This window comes from Diabrotica virgifera, chromosome 3 (genome assembly GCF_917563875.1).
Source record: "Diabrotica virgifera virgifera chromosome 3, PGI_DIABVI_V3a".
NCBI classification, from domain to species: Eukaryota; Metazoa; Arthropoda; class Insecta; order Coleoptera; family Chrysomelidae; genus Diabrotica; species Diabrotica virgifera.
The window spans coordinates 246,105,008-246,120,189 of NC_065445.1; the positions used below are offsets into that span (position 1 = coordinate 246,105,008).

Here is a 15,182-nt window from a genome sequence, read left to right on the forward strand (position 1 = left end):
TGGCAAACCGAGCGATCAAAGTGGCACTTGGTGCTGTCCGGTGTTTGTGAAACGTTCATCAAGAAACGGAGGGGCAATGATCGTAAATAGTCATTAAAGGAGCTGTCAAAGAATAGGTTGGGTTGGCCACTCACTATCAGGTAGGTACACTTAAACAGTTAGATCTATCAAAAGGTTGCATGATAGTGTGTTGCGGGAATAGCTAGCCTCTCAGGCGACCTGACACCTGATGAGAATTTGATCAGTTCTACCTGACGGGCGAGTACATTTGTTATGTGTGTGGCGGTTTCATCAGGTGTACCTGAATATCAATTTTATGGAAATAAAAGGCAGATATCGAGCACTGAATTTTATTAAATCTTGCCCAAGTTTACCTTCGCTCCTAGAGAATCATCGGGGGCGTTTCGTCAAATCAGGAAGGTATCCTAGAATGTCGTAACACTTGTTTCATTTATGCCTGGTTGCACCAACAGATCTTAAGCTTAAAACGTGCCTTAAGCTCAGCTAACTAAACATACGCGTCGCACCATTGAATAGAGATGTTGAAAGAGTATCTATTCTTTACAAAGTACTCGTTACTTACGAATACCGAAAGTAACGATTACTATATAGAGAGGCAAATCGTTACTTTGATTACTCTGATTACTTCGTTCCTTCGTACCAATCGTATCAGAGCGAGTAACGACTATTGTATCTACTTTGATTACTTTGATTACTCTGATTACTTCGTTGCTTCCTACCAATCGTATCAGAACGAGTAACGACTATTGTATCTACTTTGATTACTCTGATTACTTCGTTACTTCGTATCAATCGTATCAGAGCGAGTAACGACTATCGTATCTACAACCAGTACACTTGATCACTTTCTACCAATCATATCCCAGCGAGTAACGGACTGTGCCGGTATTTTATGAGTGTTATCGAATATCGTTATCGGTATGAAGCGTTTTAAGGGTGTGAGGGTGAGGAGAAGATAGAAGATGAAACAGAGGGAGGTATAATGGTATACGTAAAATATGTAATGTATGTCATATGTCATTGACAAAGATCGAATGCGAGAACCCTATATTTTTATCTAGAACTACGCGATTTGCCGATGTAGATTACATAGTAGATAATTCACAAATTCACAGAATCAAAAAAAAAAATAAAACCTACCTACTGAGAAATACGATTCTCGATATCATTACCGGTACTCAAATACAAAAGTAATCACAGTAATCAAATCATTTTTATTCATTAAACAAATCGGTGAAGGTCGTTGTTATATCGGAATACCTATACAAAATACCTACCTACTGAGAAATACGATTCTCGATATGATTACCGGTAGTAATGTTAATTATAGTTACTTTCGAGTATTCGTTACCAATCGTTACTTTTGTATAAAGTAATCATTTACAGTATTCGTTACTTTGATTACTATAATTACTTTTGTGTTTGAGTACCGGTAATCATATCGAAAATCGTATTTCTCAGTAAGTAGGTATTTTGTATCGGTATTCCGATATAACAACGGCCTTCACCGATCTGTTTTTACTCGCTGGGATACGATTGGTAGAAAGTAATCAAGTGTACTGGTTGTAGATACAATAGTCGTTACTCGCTCTGATACGATTAGTACGAAGTAATCAAAGTAGATACAATAGTCGTTACTCGTTCTGATACGATTGGTAGGAAGCAACGAAGTAATCAGAGTAATCAAAGTAATCAAAGTAATCAAAGTAGATACAATAGTCGTTACTCGCTTTGATACGATTGGTACGAAGGAAAGAAGTAATCAGACTAATCAAACTAATCAAAGTAACCATTTGCCTCTCTGTATAGTAATCGATACTTTCGGTATTCGTAAGTAACGAGTACTTTGTAACGAATAGATACTTTTTCAACATCTCTAATTACCAGTACTCGAATACAAAAGTAATCATAGTAATCAAAGTAACGAATACTGTAAATGATTACTTTATACAAAAGTAACGATTTGTAACGAATACTCGAAAGTAACTATAATCAACTTCACTACCATTAAACCATAGATCAATTTTCAGCATGCTACAATGGATTGCCACGTGGATTGCATCTTAAACTTTGTCTCAGTTAAGCTGTGCTTAACTAAAAGTCGAAAACTATGGACCTATAAGCTGAGCTGAGCTAATCTGGAGCTTAAGATTCGTTGGTGCAACTAGGCATTAAGTAAGGTTATGGTAGATACTGGTTGTCTTACAGTGATACCTAGATATTAACACATAACATATAACACACACTGGATAATGGACAAACAGATTAAAATTAAATTAAATGCCGGTACTACGTCAGGTTCATATCAAAGATGGAGAAAACTGAATAAGTCTCAGTTTCTTTCTTTCTTTAGTTTCTTTAATTTTTTTCCAAATAAAATAATCAGTTTAGGTAGGTACCTAAATATTGAAAAATGTCGTAACGAAATAATGAAGTTCTTGGTGGTTTCATTGAAATTTATAAAACTGAACCTTATTTGTAAAAAAAAGATAATGACTATTACAACAGAGACAAAAGAGATGCTGTATTAAGAAAATTACTAAATAAATTGAAACCCCGTCACTCTTTCCTGTGGAGTAATAGTGGCTTTCATTTGTGTAGATATATATAGTCTCACCCAAGAGATCAAAAGTAGATTAACAATGGCCTATAGGCCTGGACCCGCGTACCAAAAAAAGTTTACTAACAGCAAGCTGAACATTTGTTAATAGCTTAACGGTGTCTAGTCGGACAAACTTTGATGTACGGAACACTGGAACAGGAAAAGTTTTAATTGTGGAACGTGTCATCCTGACAAGTTTATGATTTAGTCCAGGAACCGAAGCTTTTCACCTTGCAATTTTTACAGAATGAATCGATTTGCTTGAAAATTTGAGAATAAGTAGTGGATAGTCCAAGGATCAAAATCTATATGATTCCAAAAGGCGCTTTTACCATGGGGTGGCTGCCACCCCATCTCGGGGGTGGAAATTTTTTATTTTATTTTGGCCGCAAAAGTTGATAAAAACGTTAATTCTAAGCAAAAAATGCTCTATATATTTTTTTGAATAAATTACTAGTTTTCGATTTATTCGCTATCGAAAGTGTTAGTTTTATATCAAAAAAATCAATGTTTTATCAGTTGTACTCATCTACGATTCACTCAATTTTTGCTGTAGAAAAAATTTTTTCAAACCAAGTTCTTGCGGGATAATAACCCTACAATTTCATATTTAAACATTTTTTCGTATCTCTGACACTAATCTTTCTATTTTGAAGAAACTTATTTTAAAATTTACCAAACTACAAAAATTTGTTATTTGATTTTAACTTTAGTATTTTAAAAACTAATGATTTTAAGCCACTCAAACTTCTAGAATCTATTAATAATACATAAACAAAGAAGAATGAATAAGGCCAATGTCTGAAAACACCGCTAACTTACATTATTATGCTTCCAATTGGATTTCTCGTTTTTTTTTTCAAAAAAATATATTGATTATTTAACCGTAAGTTTTTTATTTTTTATCTTATGGCGTTTAGTAAAAAAGAATTTTGTAGGTTTGGTCAACAAAGACGTTGAATGGGTTGGTAAAAATGGTTCTTGCATGTTAGTACAAGTTTTATTTGTCAACAGTTCACTGAATTTTTGCCGTAGAAAACATTTTTGAAAACCAGGCTCTTGGAAATTAAAAAAGATACAATTTCATTATTAAACATTTTTTCGTATCTCTGATACTAATCTTTCTATTCTGAAGAAAAAGCCATTTTTTCCAAACTACAAAAATTCGTTAAAACTCCATTTTTTTTTTAAATCCAATCATTCTAGACCGGTCAAACTTCTAGAACCTATTAATAATACATAAATAAAGAAGACCAAATAAGATCAATGACTAATTTTAATTAGGGTGGTGATTAGGGCGGTTGCTTCCGATCACTTTTTCGCTGAAAAAATAGGGACTGACATTCTTTTCATTATAAGTCACTTAATTTTTGAACTAGAGACTTTTTTTTCTATTTCTAGAGATAGATGTTTTTAAATACTTTAAATTAGTTTGAACAAGTTATCCTCGAAAAATGCATAGTTTTCCCGTCTTTTGACTTCGAAACTACAATATTTAGCATTTAACGAAGAAGAGCTAACAGATAATAAAGTATAGCTCGATTACTGTTGGTCTTAAGAGCACACAGTAGCGATCAACAGGTAGCAACAAACGCGGTCCAAGATTGCGAAAGTTCTGCGAACTTTCAAAAGTGAGGCAACAATGCGTCGGTAATTCGACACTGACAGTGACGTTTATACTATCAAAAACAATAATTTTTATACACATAGGCGCGAAATGTTGCCAAGTCAGTGACATTCGATTTCTTGTTATAAAAAAATCGATTTTTAGTAGTTCCAATGTGACACAAAATCTAGGCACGGGATAAAAAAGTTTATTTGAAGAAAGTGTATTCTTTTGTCTTTCTTAATGGCGGTACCGGCTCCCTTTTTTAATATTTTATTTAGTTATAGAGTAATTTCCACATACTAACATATTTCTCAAATTGGGCTCTGTACCGCCATCCTCTATTATATTACGAATATGTGTGCCAAATATCTCGACAAAATATTCAAAATTAGAGCCGCAATTTTGGAACGCGTTTGTTGCTACCTGTTGATCGCTACTGTTTGCTCTTAAAGAAAATTAAAAAAAAACGGTTTTGTTTATTTTTTCAAGAGGTACATTTTTGTTAAGTAAAGTTGTTTTGATAAAACGAAAACTTTTGGAGTTATTAGCAGAAAACTTACATTAAAAACATTGATTTTTTCGATAGCGAATAAATCGAAAACTAGTAATTTTATCAAAAAAATGTATAGAACATTTTTTGCTTAGAATGAACGTTTTTATCAACTTTTGCGGCCAAAATATAATAAAAAATTTCCACCCCGACGTGGGGTGGCAACCACCCCCATGGTAAAAGCGCCTTTTGGAATCATATAGATTTTGATCCTTGGACAATCCACTACTTATTCTCAAATTTTCAAGCAAATCCATCCATTCTGTAAAAATTGCGAGGTTTTGTCCTATTTTAAGTTTCATTACTTGGACTAATTATTGTGAAAACTAGCAGGTTGTTTTTAAGTTTAAGTTCTGTCCGACAAAATATATGGGAAGTTTCCGTAGTCTGACGTTCGAAACCTGTAACCTGTTCCACAATTAAAACTTCCCCTGTTCCAGTGTTCCCGTACATCATAGTTTGTCCGACTAGACACCGTTAAACTATTAACAAATTTTCAGCATGCTATTAATAAACTTTTTTGTACGCGAGATCCATTATCCAGGCCTATAAAGGCAAAGAAAGTGATAATACAAGATAATACATTATAATACACCTGTAAGATATAGACAGTTTCGAACGTAGGACTACGAAAACTTCTCATGTATTGTGTCGGACAGAACTTTCAATTGATTTGTTACCCTTTCATTAAACTCTCATGCAAAAATCAGACTGCTTCGTATCACCAACATAATTTCTGTCATTTGACATATTCTATATGTCGGAGTTATTAAAATGCCCAGTTGGTAATAAATAGCAGTCTGATTTTTGCATGAGAGTTTAATGAAAGGGTAACAAATCAATTGGAGGTTCTGTCCGACAAAATACATGGGACGTTTTCATAGTCTCGTCCGAAACCTGTAACCTGTTCCACAATTAAAACTTTCCCTGTTTCGGTGTTCCCGTACATCAAAGTTTGTCCGACTAGACACCGTTAAGCTATTAACAAACATTCAGCTTGCTATTAATAAACTTTCTTTTGATACGCAGGATCCAGGCCTACAAGGGAACAACGAAAAAGTACACCACAATATGGAAAAGTCACATAATCACCGTACATACAAAGGTATGTGTATGAGACTTGTAAAAACAATGGTTCGCTTTTCTTCTCCATTCTTTTTATATGGTTCTAAATGCTAGTTCTGAAGGAAGCTGACAAAAGCTTTCGAAATGTTTAGTTCGAAATTTTTTTTTATAACATCCAAGATTTTTTACAATCTGTTTTACAATGAACACAATAAGTAAAATTGTTTGTCTTTACAATGACAGAGAGATGTAAGGTCCAGTGACCAAAGCATCACGACACACACACATTAGCTTGTTTACCGGTGAGATGCGCACATACACTGATACGCGAGCACGAAAACTAAAACTGACACAGAACACAATGGCTGGACGCTGTTGAAGGCGTAGCTTCCTCTGCTGTAGGCTCTGTCAGGATCGGTTAGGTAGGTCCAAGGGATCACATCGCTTCAATCTATTCGCTTGTTGATTGTTTAGAAGATTGTGTGCCAGGGTGTTAGGATGTACCCGCAACCTATTTTGATATTGTTCAGAAGATTTTTTGCACTCTTCGGAGACTGATAGTACCTGAAGATCTCTATGTATTGCGTCATTCTGGATATACCAGGGGGCATTAGCGATTGTTCTTAGAGTTTTGGATTGAAATCTTTGTATTTTCATACTATTATATTGGCTAGCTGATCCCCAGAGCTGCGAACTATATGTCCAAATGGGTTTTATTGTTGTTTTGTAGATAAGCAGCTTGTTATCGATCGATAGGTGAGAGTTTTTTCCCAACATCCAGTACAGTTTTCTGTATAAAATTCCCAGTTAAAGTCTTTTCGTCCATATATGTTTGGTCCACATTAGTCGTTTGTCAAGGTGAATACCTAGATATTTTACGTCATCCTTTTGAGATAAAGAATATCCATCGAGGTTAACTTGTGGACATGTACCTCTTCTTAGAGTGAATGTAATGTGTGTGGATTTTGACGGGTTTACTCTAATTCTCCAGAGTTTAAGCCATTCATTTGTTTTGTTCAGATGTAGTTGCAGTTTCTCGGATGCTATTCTTGGATTACCATGAGAGGCCAGGAAAGTAGTATCATCTGCGAATGTTCCAAGTGTTAGGTCGTTGCTTGTTGGCAAGTCAGCCGTATATATTAGTGTACCTCAGGGTAGTGTACTCGGACCGATCCTATACCTAATATATACGGGTGAGTTCGAAAATAGTACGAATACTCTGGAACTCAATCCTTAGACAACTGACAGTTACAAAAAGGCTCCGAAATATTGTTACCGAAAAAATCCGCTACTTTGGTCAAGTGGTGCGTAGAGATGGCCTGGAGAAGCTGGCGTTACAGGGAATGGTGCAAGGAGTAAGAGTTCGGAGAAGAGCATCAACAAGATGTGTGGACCACATTACAAAAGAGACCATTGCTTCAGAGCTACAGAAGAGAAAGATAGATGGAAAGGGAATTCGAGGTGACACAATGTCCAAACCGAACGACTGACTAGGAAGAATAAAACTGAGGCTTTATTAAATTGACTTAAGTCAAACTTTGTCATATTTGGTCCCCATAGGGCTTTTCATCAACTGTCATTTGTTTCGAGCTTCTGTCATGTGTCACATAATATTAATATATCTACGCCATACGTCTTTGGTTTGTATCATTGGTATATACCAATAACGTATGACGTAGATACATTAATATTATGTGACACATGACAGAAGCTCGAAACAAATGACTGTGAATGAAAAGCCCTATTGGCAGCAGTGACCATTTTTGTGCGTTTGCGCATCAGATCAACCAATGCTGCCAACTTTAAACTACCAAATACATTGCATGGCATGTTCTGTTTATACAAGTTCTCTTGGGTGATGACATAAAATTAAACGCACATTATTTATGATACATTTACTTATAGAAATCTACCAGTCAAAAAATATTTGGTACAAAGTTACAAGTAGAGAGATATATTTAAAAGATACAAACAAAAGCTATAGCGCGATAAGATGGTAAAATCTGCACTCAGCTGGATTCGTATTTGGGATTGGGCAGAAAGTACATAATTCAAAACCCCTTGCCAAATTTTTAGCTTCCTATGTGGCCCCATGTTCCCCCTAACTCAAAAATATGTTGTTTAGAAATAAAAATTCTGAGCAATCTTTTGCTTTAAAAAGTCTGAAAAAATGTATGAACATACATTGTTATGCCCAAAAACTATTTTTTTCAGGTTTTTTTGATCAGAAATGAGGTCAGGAAAAATTTTTGAAGTTTTCAAAAAAAATATAGGTTATGTAATTATTTAAAACAAAGTATCGCTCAGGAAACGTTAAAATATAGATGAGGGACACTAAAAAAATGTCATATTCAAAGAACGGAAAAAATACACGAAAAACAATTATTTCGAAGTCTGCCAAAAATTACCTACATAACCTAAATTTTTTTGAAAGATTCAAAAAATTTTCCTGAGCTCAATGATTGCTCAGAATTTTGTTTTACTAAAAAACATATTTTTTGCGATAGGGAGAACCTGGGGCCACATAGGAAGCTAAAAATTTGGCTAAGGGGGTTTTGAATTATCTAGGTACTTTCTGCCCAATCCCAATGTGCCCCATCCCAAATACGAATCCAGCCGATTTGCAGCTTTTACCACCTTTTCCCGATATAGACTTTCACATTTTCTTGCTGCTTTACTTCTTAGGTGGTACATTGAGCAGCTCACACAGCTTTGCGTAGACTTTGGCGAACACTTTCGTATATCCGCTGTTGGTTAGATGAAGATAGTCGTGCATGATGTGATGGGATATGGTTTGGTCGTTGCCAACGATGTTTTCGTCGATGACGACGACGTGGCAGTTTTCGGTGACTTCGTCGGCATTGGCTTCGTTGCAGAATTTGTCTAGGAGGAAGGTGTTGACGTGGTCGTTCCGTTCTCGGTATGGGTTGGGGTGATGACCACGCGGTAACAGGGTCTACAAAAAAAGAAATACAGTAGAACCCGCTTATTAGAGTACCGGTTATAGGAATATCCCGGTTTATGGAATATAAATTCGAGGTCCCGAAACGTTTCCATTTACCCTTTAATAAATTTATCCGTTTATTGGGATATGGTTTAGTAACCTAATACCGCTTTTTAGAATAATTTTTTCAGGTCAACAAATAAATTTTTACGTACAATTTCCTAAAAATTTTAAATTTGCCTGATATAATGGTTTGTTGGTAAGAGCTTCGAAAGCCTGCTGTTTTGTATATTATTACGGTTTGTCAGGTACCTAATAAACACTTTATTACTGTGTTTGAGTAAACGCTCCTTTCCCACAGAAAATTCAATCGTATGCCGACAAGGTCATAAAATAATTTCATTTGTCTACAAATTTCTATAGGTACATTGCCACACACTTGGCTGTTTTTAGAAACAGCATTTTTTTATAAGATTAAGTATTTATTACCAATAGTTGATCGTTTGTTCGGAAGTCTTTTCTATAATTCCATAATTCCAATTTATTGTCTAATCGTTTCGTAATTATTTTTGTAAATAGATTATAAATTTTTATTGACATAAATAGACCTAAAACCATATGCATATACATATTTACATAGTATGTACTATTATAAAGTATATTCGGTACACTTATTTTAGCTAGCCACCAATGATCGGTTATTAGAATATCCCGCTTATAAGAATATTTTTGCTTGACACGAAGGCTATTCTAATAAGCGGGTTCGACTGTACATTAGAAACATGAAGAAGTACTTTTTGGCGTTTCACAAAACTTGCGTGCATAGAAATCCGCCCACTTAAAAATTTGTTCATTTTTGATGTCTCGTATTTCCTAAACCTGTTGGCCGATTTAAGTGATTTTTTTAATAAAATATATCCTGATTGTTTAACAATACCGCTGTACTGTAACGTTATAAACGTCACATTTTTCTTAATTTATTTTAATTTCTTTTGATTTTATTCATTTGTCTACTTTCTGTTTTGTTTTACTATTTTTTTTTTCTACAAATATTTGACCCTCAACTTTTTATATCAACTAAATATTCTGTTTAATCAATATTTCTCAATTTAAATTTTTAATTATTTCAGTTGAATTCTCATTTATTTTTTGTATACCCTTCGTATATTCTATCAACTACAAAAAATAAGTATTTTTATCACATAAATAATGCATTCTCTGTTAGTGCAGTCACTGAAGGTGGGTATGAGCTATTACCTCCGATTTCGTTGAACCTCCATCGATTTGCATGAAAATTGGTGAGTGGTTAGAGGATATCTCAAGGAACAAAGGTGACATGGTGCCAACTTGCGCTTTTACCCTGGTGGTGGATGCCACCCCTCCTCGGGGGTGAAAATTATTTTATTAAAAATAACCCCACAATTCGATAGAGGAACAAATTATAAGCAAAATTTATTATATAAAGTTATTAAAATAAATCAAAACTTTTTGAGTTATTAAAAATCAAAGATTTTAATTTTTCGTGAAAAATGCATGTTTTTAACCGATTTTTCATAAATATCTTAAAAACTATAAGTTTTTACAAAAAATTTATTATTATCAAAATTGAGGCTAATAAAAAGTCAAATAAACTCCTTACTAGAAAAACCTTTCAATGTTAACTAAAAGTGAGTTATAGGTAATTTAATGTATATTTCTTTCGTCGAGTACCCAAATCTAAGTATTCAAGCTTAGATACCGGGAAAATGATGCATTTTATAATATAAACTTATTAAACATTTGTCAAAGTTCATAGAAATATCTAACAAATAAGCCCTCGAACAAGTTGATAGCATTAAAATTTATGCACCAAAATGTTTCAAAATGTATCTTTTAAAATTTTTTCCAAAAAATGTTATTGTTTTTTTGTAAATAACTCCGTCAATTTTTAAGATATCAGGTTCACCTAAAAACTAATTAAAAGTTGATTCCAAGATTATTAAAAATCTTCGAAATTAGTCTTCTAAACCTCTTACTTTTTTAAAAATAAAGGGCTAAATGGCCTCAGTTACATGGTTCTCGCAGCAAAATTGAAATTTTAAACGTGTCTATCTCGGTTATTTTTTACTCTACGGAAATAGTAAAATAGGTAAAGTATTTGCAACAGAAAAAACTAAAATTTAGTTATATATCATTTTTTACGTATATTGAGTATTTTTGGAGTTATTATCAAAAGAAAATGAAAAGTACGATAATTTTAAAAATTCTGATTTTTTTAAATTATATCTTTTTTTCAAAAATATGCATTCTAAACCGGTAAAAATTTTTGAAATCATTAACTATGTTAACCTAAAGAAATTCTTTTGAGGATTACTACAAATTTTAATTTTTGTGGAAATGTCGTATGTTTTATTTTTCACTTTTTCCTAAAAAAATCGAAAGGGTTCTCTTATTTTCATCATAACTTGCTTAATTTTGATGCTATTAACTTTTGCTGGAGCTCATTTGATAGGTATTCCGAAGTACTTTGACAAGTGCTTTACAAGTATATTCTATAAAATGCATCGTTTTCCCGTTATGTAAGCTTGAATACTTAGATTTGAGTACTCGTCGAAAAAATATACATTCAATTACCCATAACTCACTTTAAAATAACATTAGGTTAGTTCTTTAAGTGGGGAGTGTATTAAATTTTTTATTATCTTTAATTTTGGTAATAATAGCTTTTTTATAAAAGCTTATATTTTTTGAGTAATACGTGAAAAACAGCTTTAAAACATGCATTTTTTAAAGAAAAAATAAAATCTTTGATATTTATTAACTCAAAAAGTATTGATTTATGTTAATAACTTTATATAACAAATTTTGCTTAGAAGTTGCCCCTCTATCGATTTATGGTATTATTTTTAATAAAAAAAAATTCACCCCCGAGAAGGGGTGGCATCCACCCCCAGGGTAAAAGCGCAAGTTGGCATCATGTCACCTTTGTTCCCTGAAATATCTTCTAACTACTCACCAATTTTCATAAAAATCGATGAAGGTTCAACGAAATCGGAGGTGAAAACCTTCAGTGACTCCACTATGTATGCATCAAAGAATTTCACGATACATAGCAAATATGGGCGCTTTTTATTTATCCTTTTCAGTTCAGTTTGCATGTTCGGTGTGTCAATCGTCTAAAATACTTTTATTGAAAAACCATATATCACTCCCTTGTTATTTGAGGTTAATCAAGAAATTGTTACTGTAGCAAACATGACACAATTATAAATACCCACTAACAGGAACCCACTACCATTATCTCTTTCAACAGTAATATAATATTTTGTAAGTATGTATGTATTATTTAACAATAAAACATTGAAAACTGTTGTTTTCAATAGGTACTTCCACAAAATTTATCACAAATAATTAATGTCACTTCAGCTGTTTTGGCAGAGTAGTGCTCTGTCTCGGGTGATGTGTTTTTACTATCATTATCAATCAGCCAATCGCGTCCACTGCTGGACATAGGCGTCCCTCAGTTCTTTCCAGTGTTCTCTACACCAGGCCGCTTGTAGCCAGTTTCCCGCTACTAAAACAGTTTTACCATGCTGTGGTAAAATTAATTTGCTATATATAAATTTTGTGGAGGTATTAAAAACAATTAGAGGAGAAATAATTGGAGAAAATGAAATTCTAAAGAAAGAAATGGCTACCATGAAACAAAAAATAGACAAAATAGAAATAACCTTGAAAGCATGTCAGAAAGAAAAGAAGAAAAATAACCTAATAATGAGAGGCTTACCATTAGACACAATAGAAGCAGAGCAACTAGAGAATTTCATAGAAACAGAAATGGGAGTAAAATCAGAAATAAATAGGGTACAAAAGATAAATGAAACAATGTGTGTTATCGAATGTAAAAAATTCGAAGATAAAATGAAAATACTGAAAGCCAAGGGTAAACCAATGAACTACAAGCAACATAAAGTATATATAGAATGTGACCTAACATTAAAAGTGATAGAAATACAAAGAAACCTTAGGAAGATAGCAGCAGATGAAAAGACTAATGGGAAAAGGACAGAAATTGGATATGGTTTCATAGTTATTGAAGGCATTAAGTGGAAATGGAACCAAAAAACAAGCCGGATAAAAAAAGTAACATACAATACAGAACCAGCTTGTTCAAAAAACTAGCTGAAGAAAACACAATGACGGACCGAGAAACAAAACAGGCACAGAACAGGGACATGAGCAGATTTAAAGATAATAACACAAACGGAAGGAAAACAAATTGAAGTACAACTTAAACACAGAAAAGAACAGAACAATTTTGAAAATGGCATCATGGAATGTAAGAGGTATAAATGGGAAGGAAATAGAACTGGGGGAAGAAATTAGAGATAAGAACATCGAAATAGTAGCTATAACAGAGACAAAGAAACAAGGAAGAGGATCAATAATATTAGAAAACGGAATGTTACTAATATACAGTGGAGTGGAAGAAACAAAGAGAGCTCAGAGAGGAGTAGCGTGCATGATTAAGAAGGACAGTATCAACAAAGTAAAAAATTAGATATATATTACAACGAACGTATAAGTACTAAGAGTAGACATATATATGGATACAGAGGAAACCAATACAAACATAATCATATGCTATGGACCAGATTAAGACGCAACAAAAAAACGAAAAGAATGAGTTCTGGGACAAATTACAAGAAATGATAAATGATTGTACAGAGAAAATTGTGATCACAGGAGACATGGACAGTAGAGTGGGAAAAGAAGCAGAAAAATGGAATAATGTCATAGGACTTTATGGGGAGGAAAAAAAAACAAAAATGGAAAATTACTACTTGAATTCTGTCTAGACCTAGACAATAACCTGGTAGACCAGGGCGCATCTGTAAAAATATTAGTACATTTGGACGTTGAGAGGTGACTCAAATTTTTATGCAGAAATTGCTTGAAAATAAATCAAACAATAATATTTGAGTTATCCTCCCTCTCAAAAAGGTCCGGAACATTGTTTAAATAATCAAAATGTCAAAAAATTAAGGAAAAATTCGTTTTTTTTCATGGTTTTTTGATTATAACTTTAAAAGTATTCATTTCCGAGAAAAGTTGTATTGACATAAAAGTTGTGTAATTAAATTTCCTACAATGTAGAATTGTTTAAAAATGTAAAAAATAGTCACCCTTGTTGCAAAATAGCAATAATTGTGAAAAAAACATACAAAAACAAGTATTCGCATTTTACGTTTTTCAACCATTTATGCTACACTCAGGACCTTCACATTTCACCCTGAAAAACTTTATGATACAGTAAAACAATACTGTAAAGTTCATTAAGATCGGTTTAATAGATTTTGCAAAATAAATTTTGCAATGCAGCTTTCGTAAAAAAAATTCATTTTTTCAAAATGTTACAGGACTGAAAATAAAGTAGATAGCAAGTTGAAATTTTTTTTGCTTATAGAAGTGTACTGTACCTTTCATTTTCAATTTTGCAAAATTGAAATCGATTAACACCACGGCGTCAGGAATTTTTTTAAATAAACATTAATTATTGGTGCTACGCGCAGGACAGCGGATAGTTTGCTTTGATTGGGCATTCCAATGACCTTTGATAATGATTGAAAAATTTAAATTTTTATTACATTTCGATATAAATAAATAAACCTTACCTTTGAAATAACACTTTTATTAGCAAAAACTTTCTTTGTTCATATATTTTAACTTAAATAATAAAAGTTTATTATTTTTAAATATATGCAATTGTTTAAACAATATTTCACAAACAATAATAAAATTAGTTTGATTTTTGTGGAATTAAAATATTAAAATACAACAAAATATAGAGTAAGAAAATAATATATTAGATAAAGATTGGAAGAAATTTTGGTGGAAATCAACTTGTGTGAATCGAACACCGCTGTCCTGCGTGTAGCACCAAAAATTATTGTTTATTTAAAAAAATTTTTGACGCCGTGATAATTAATCGATTTTAATTTTGAAAATTGCAAATGAAAGGTACAGTACACTTCTATAAGCAAAAAAATTTCAACTTGCTATCTGCTTTATTTTCAGTCCTGTAACATTTAAAAAAAAATATTTTTTTTGCGAAAGCTGGATTGCAAAATTTATTTTGCAAAATGTACTGAACCGATCTTAATGAAATTTACAGTATTGCTTTACTGTATCATAAAGTTTTTCTGGGTGAAATATGAAGGTCCTAAGTGTAGCATAAATAGTTGAAAAACGTAAAATGCGAATACTTGTTTTTGTATGGTTTTTTCGCAATTTTTGCTATTTTGCAACTAGGGTGACTATTTTTTAAATTTTTAACCAATTCTATATTGTAGAAAATTTAATTACGCAACTTTTATGTCAGTACAACTTTTCTCGAAAATGAATAGTTTTA

At 32.8% G+C, this 15,182-nt stretch overlaps 1 protein-coding gene across 1 annotated transcript in view; it reads right to left on the reverse strand.

Moving 5' to 3' along the window:
* Nucleotides 1–7,727: 7,727 nt before the first annotated feature.
* LOC126881646 (platelet-activating factor acetylhydrolase IB subunit alpha1-like) overlaps nucleotides 7,728–15,182 on the reverse strand; it is a 110,877-nt gene continuing 103,422 nt past the window's right edge. Inside the window, exon 4 of the mRNA XM_050646019.1 lies at nucleotides 7,728–8,803. Within this exon, the coding sequence (XP_050501976.1) occupies nucleotides 8,522–8,803 (282 nt within the window). The 3' untranslated portion in view covers nucleotides 7,728–8,521. The remainder of the gene's footprint in view (nucleotides 8,804–15,182) is intronic.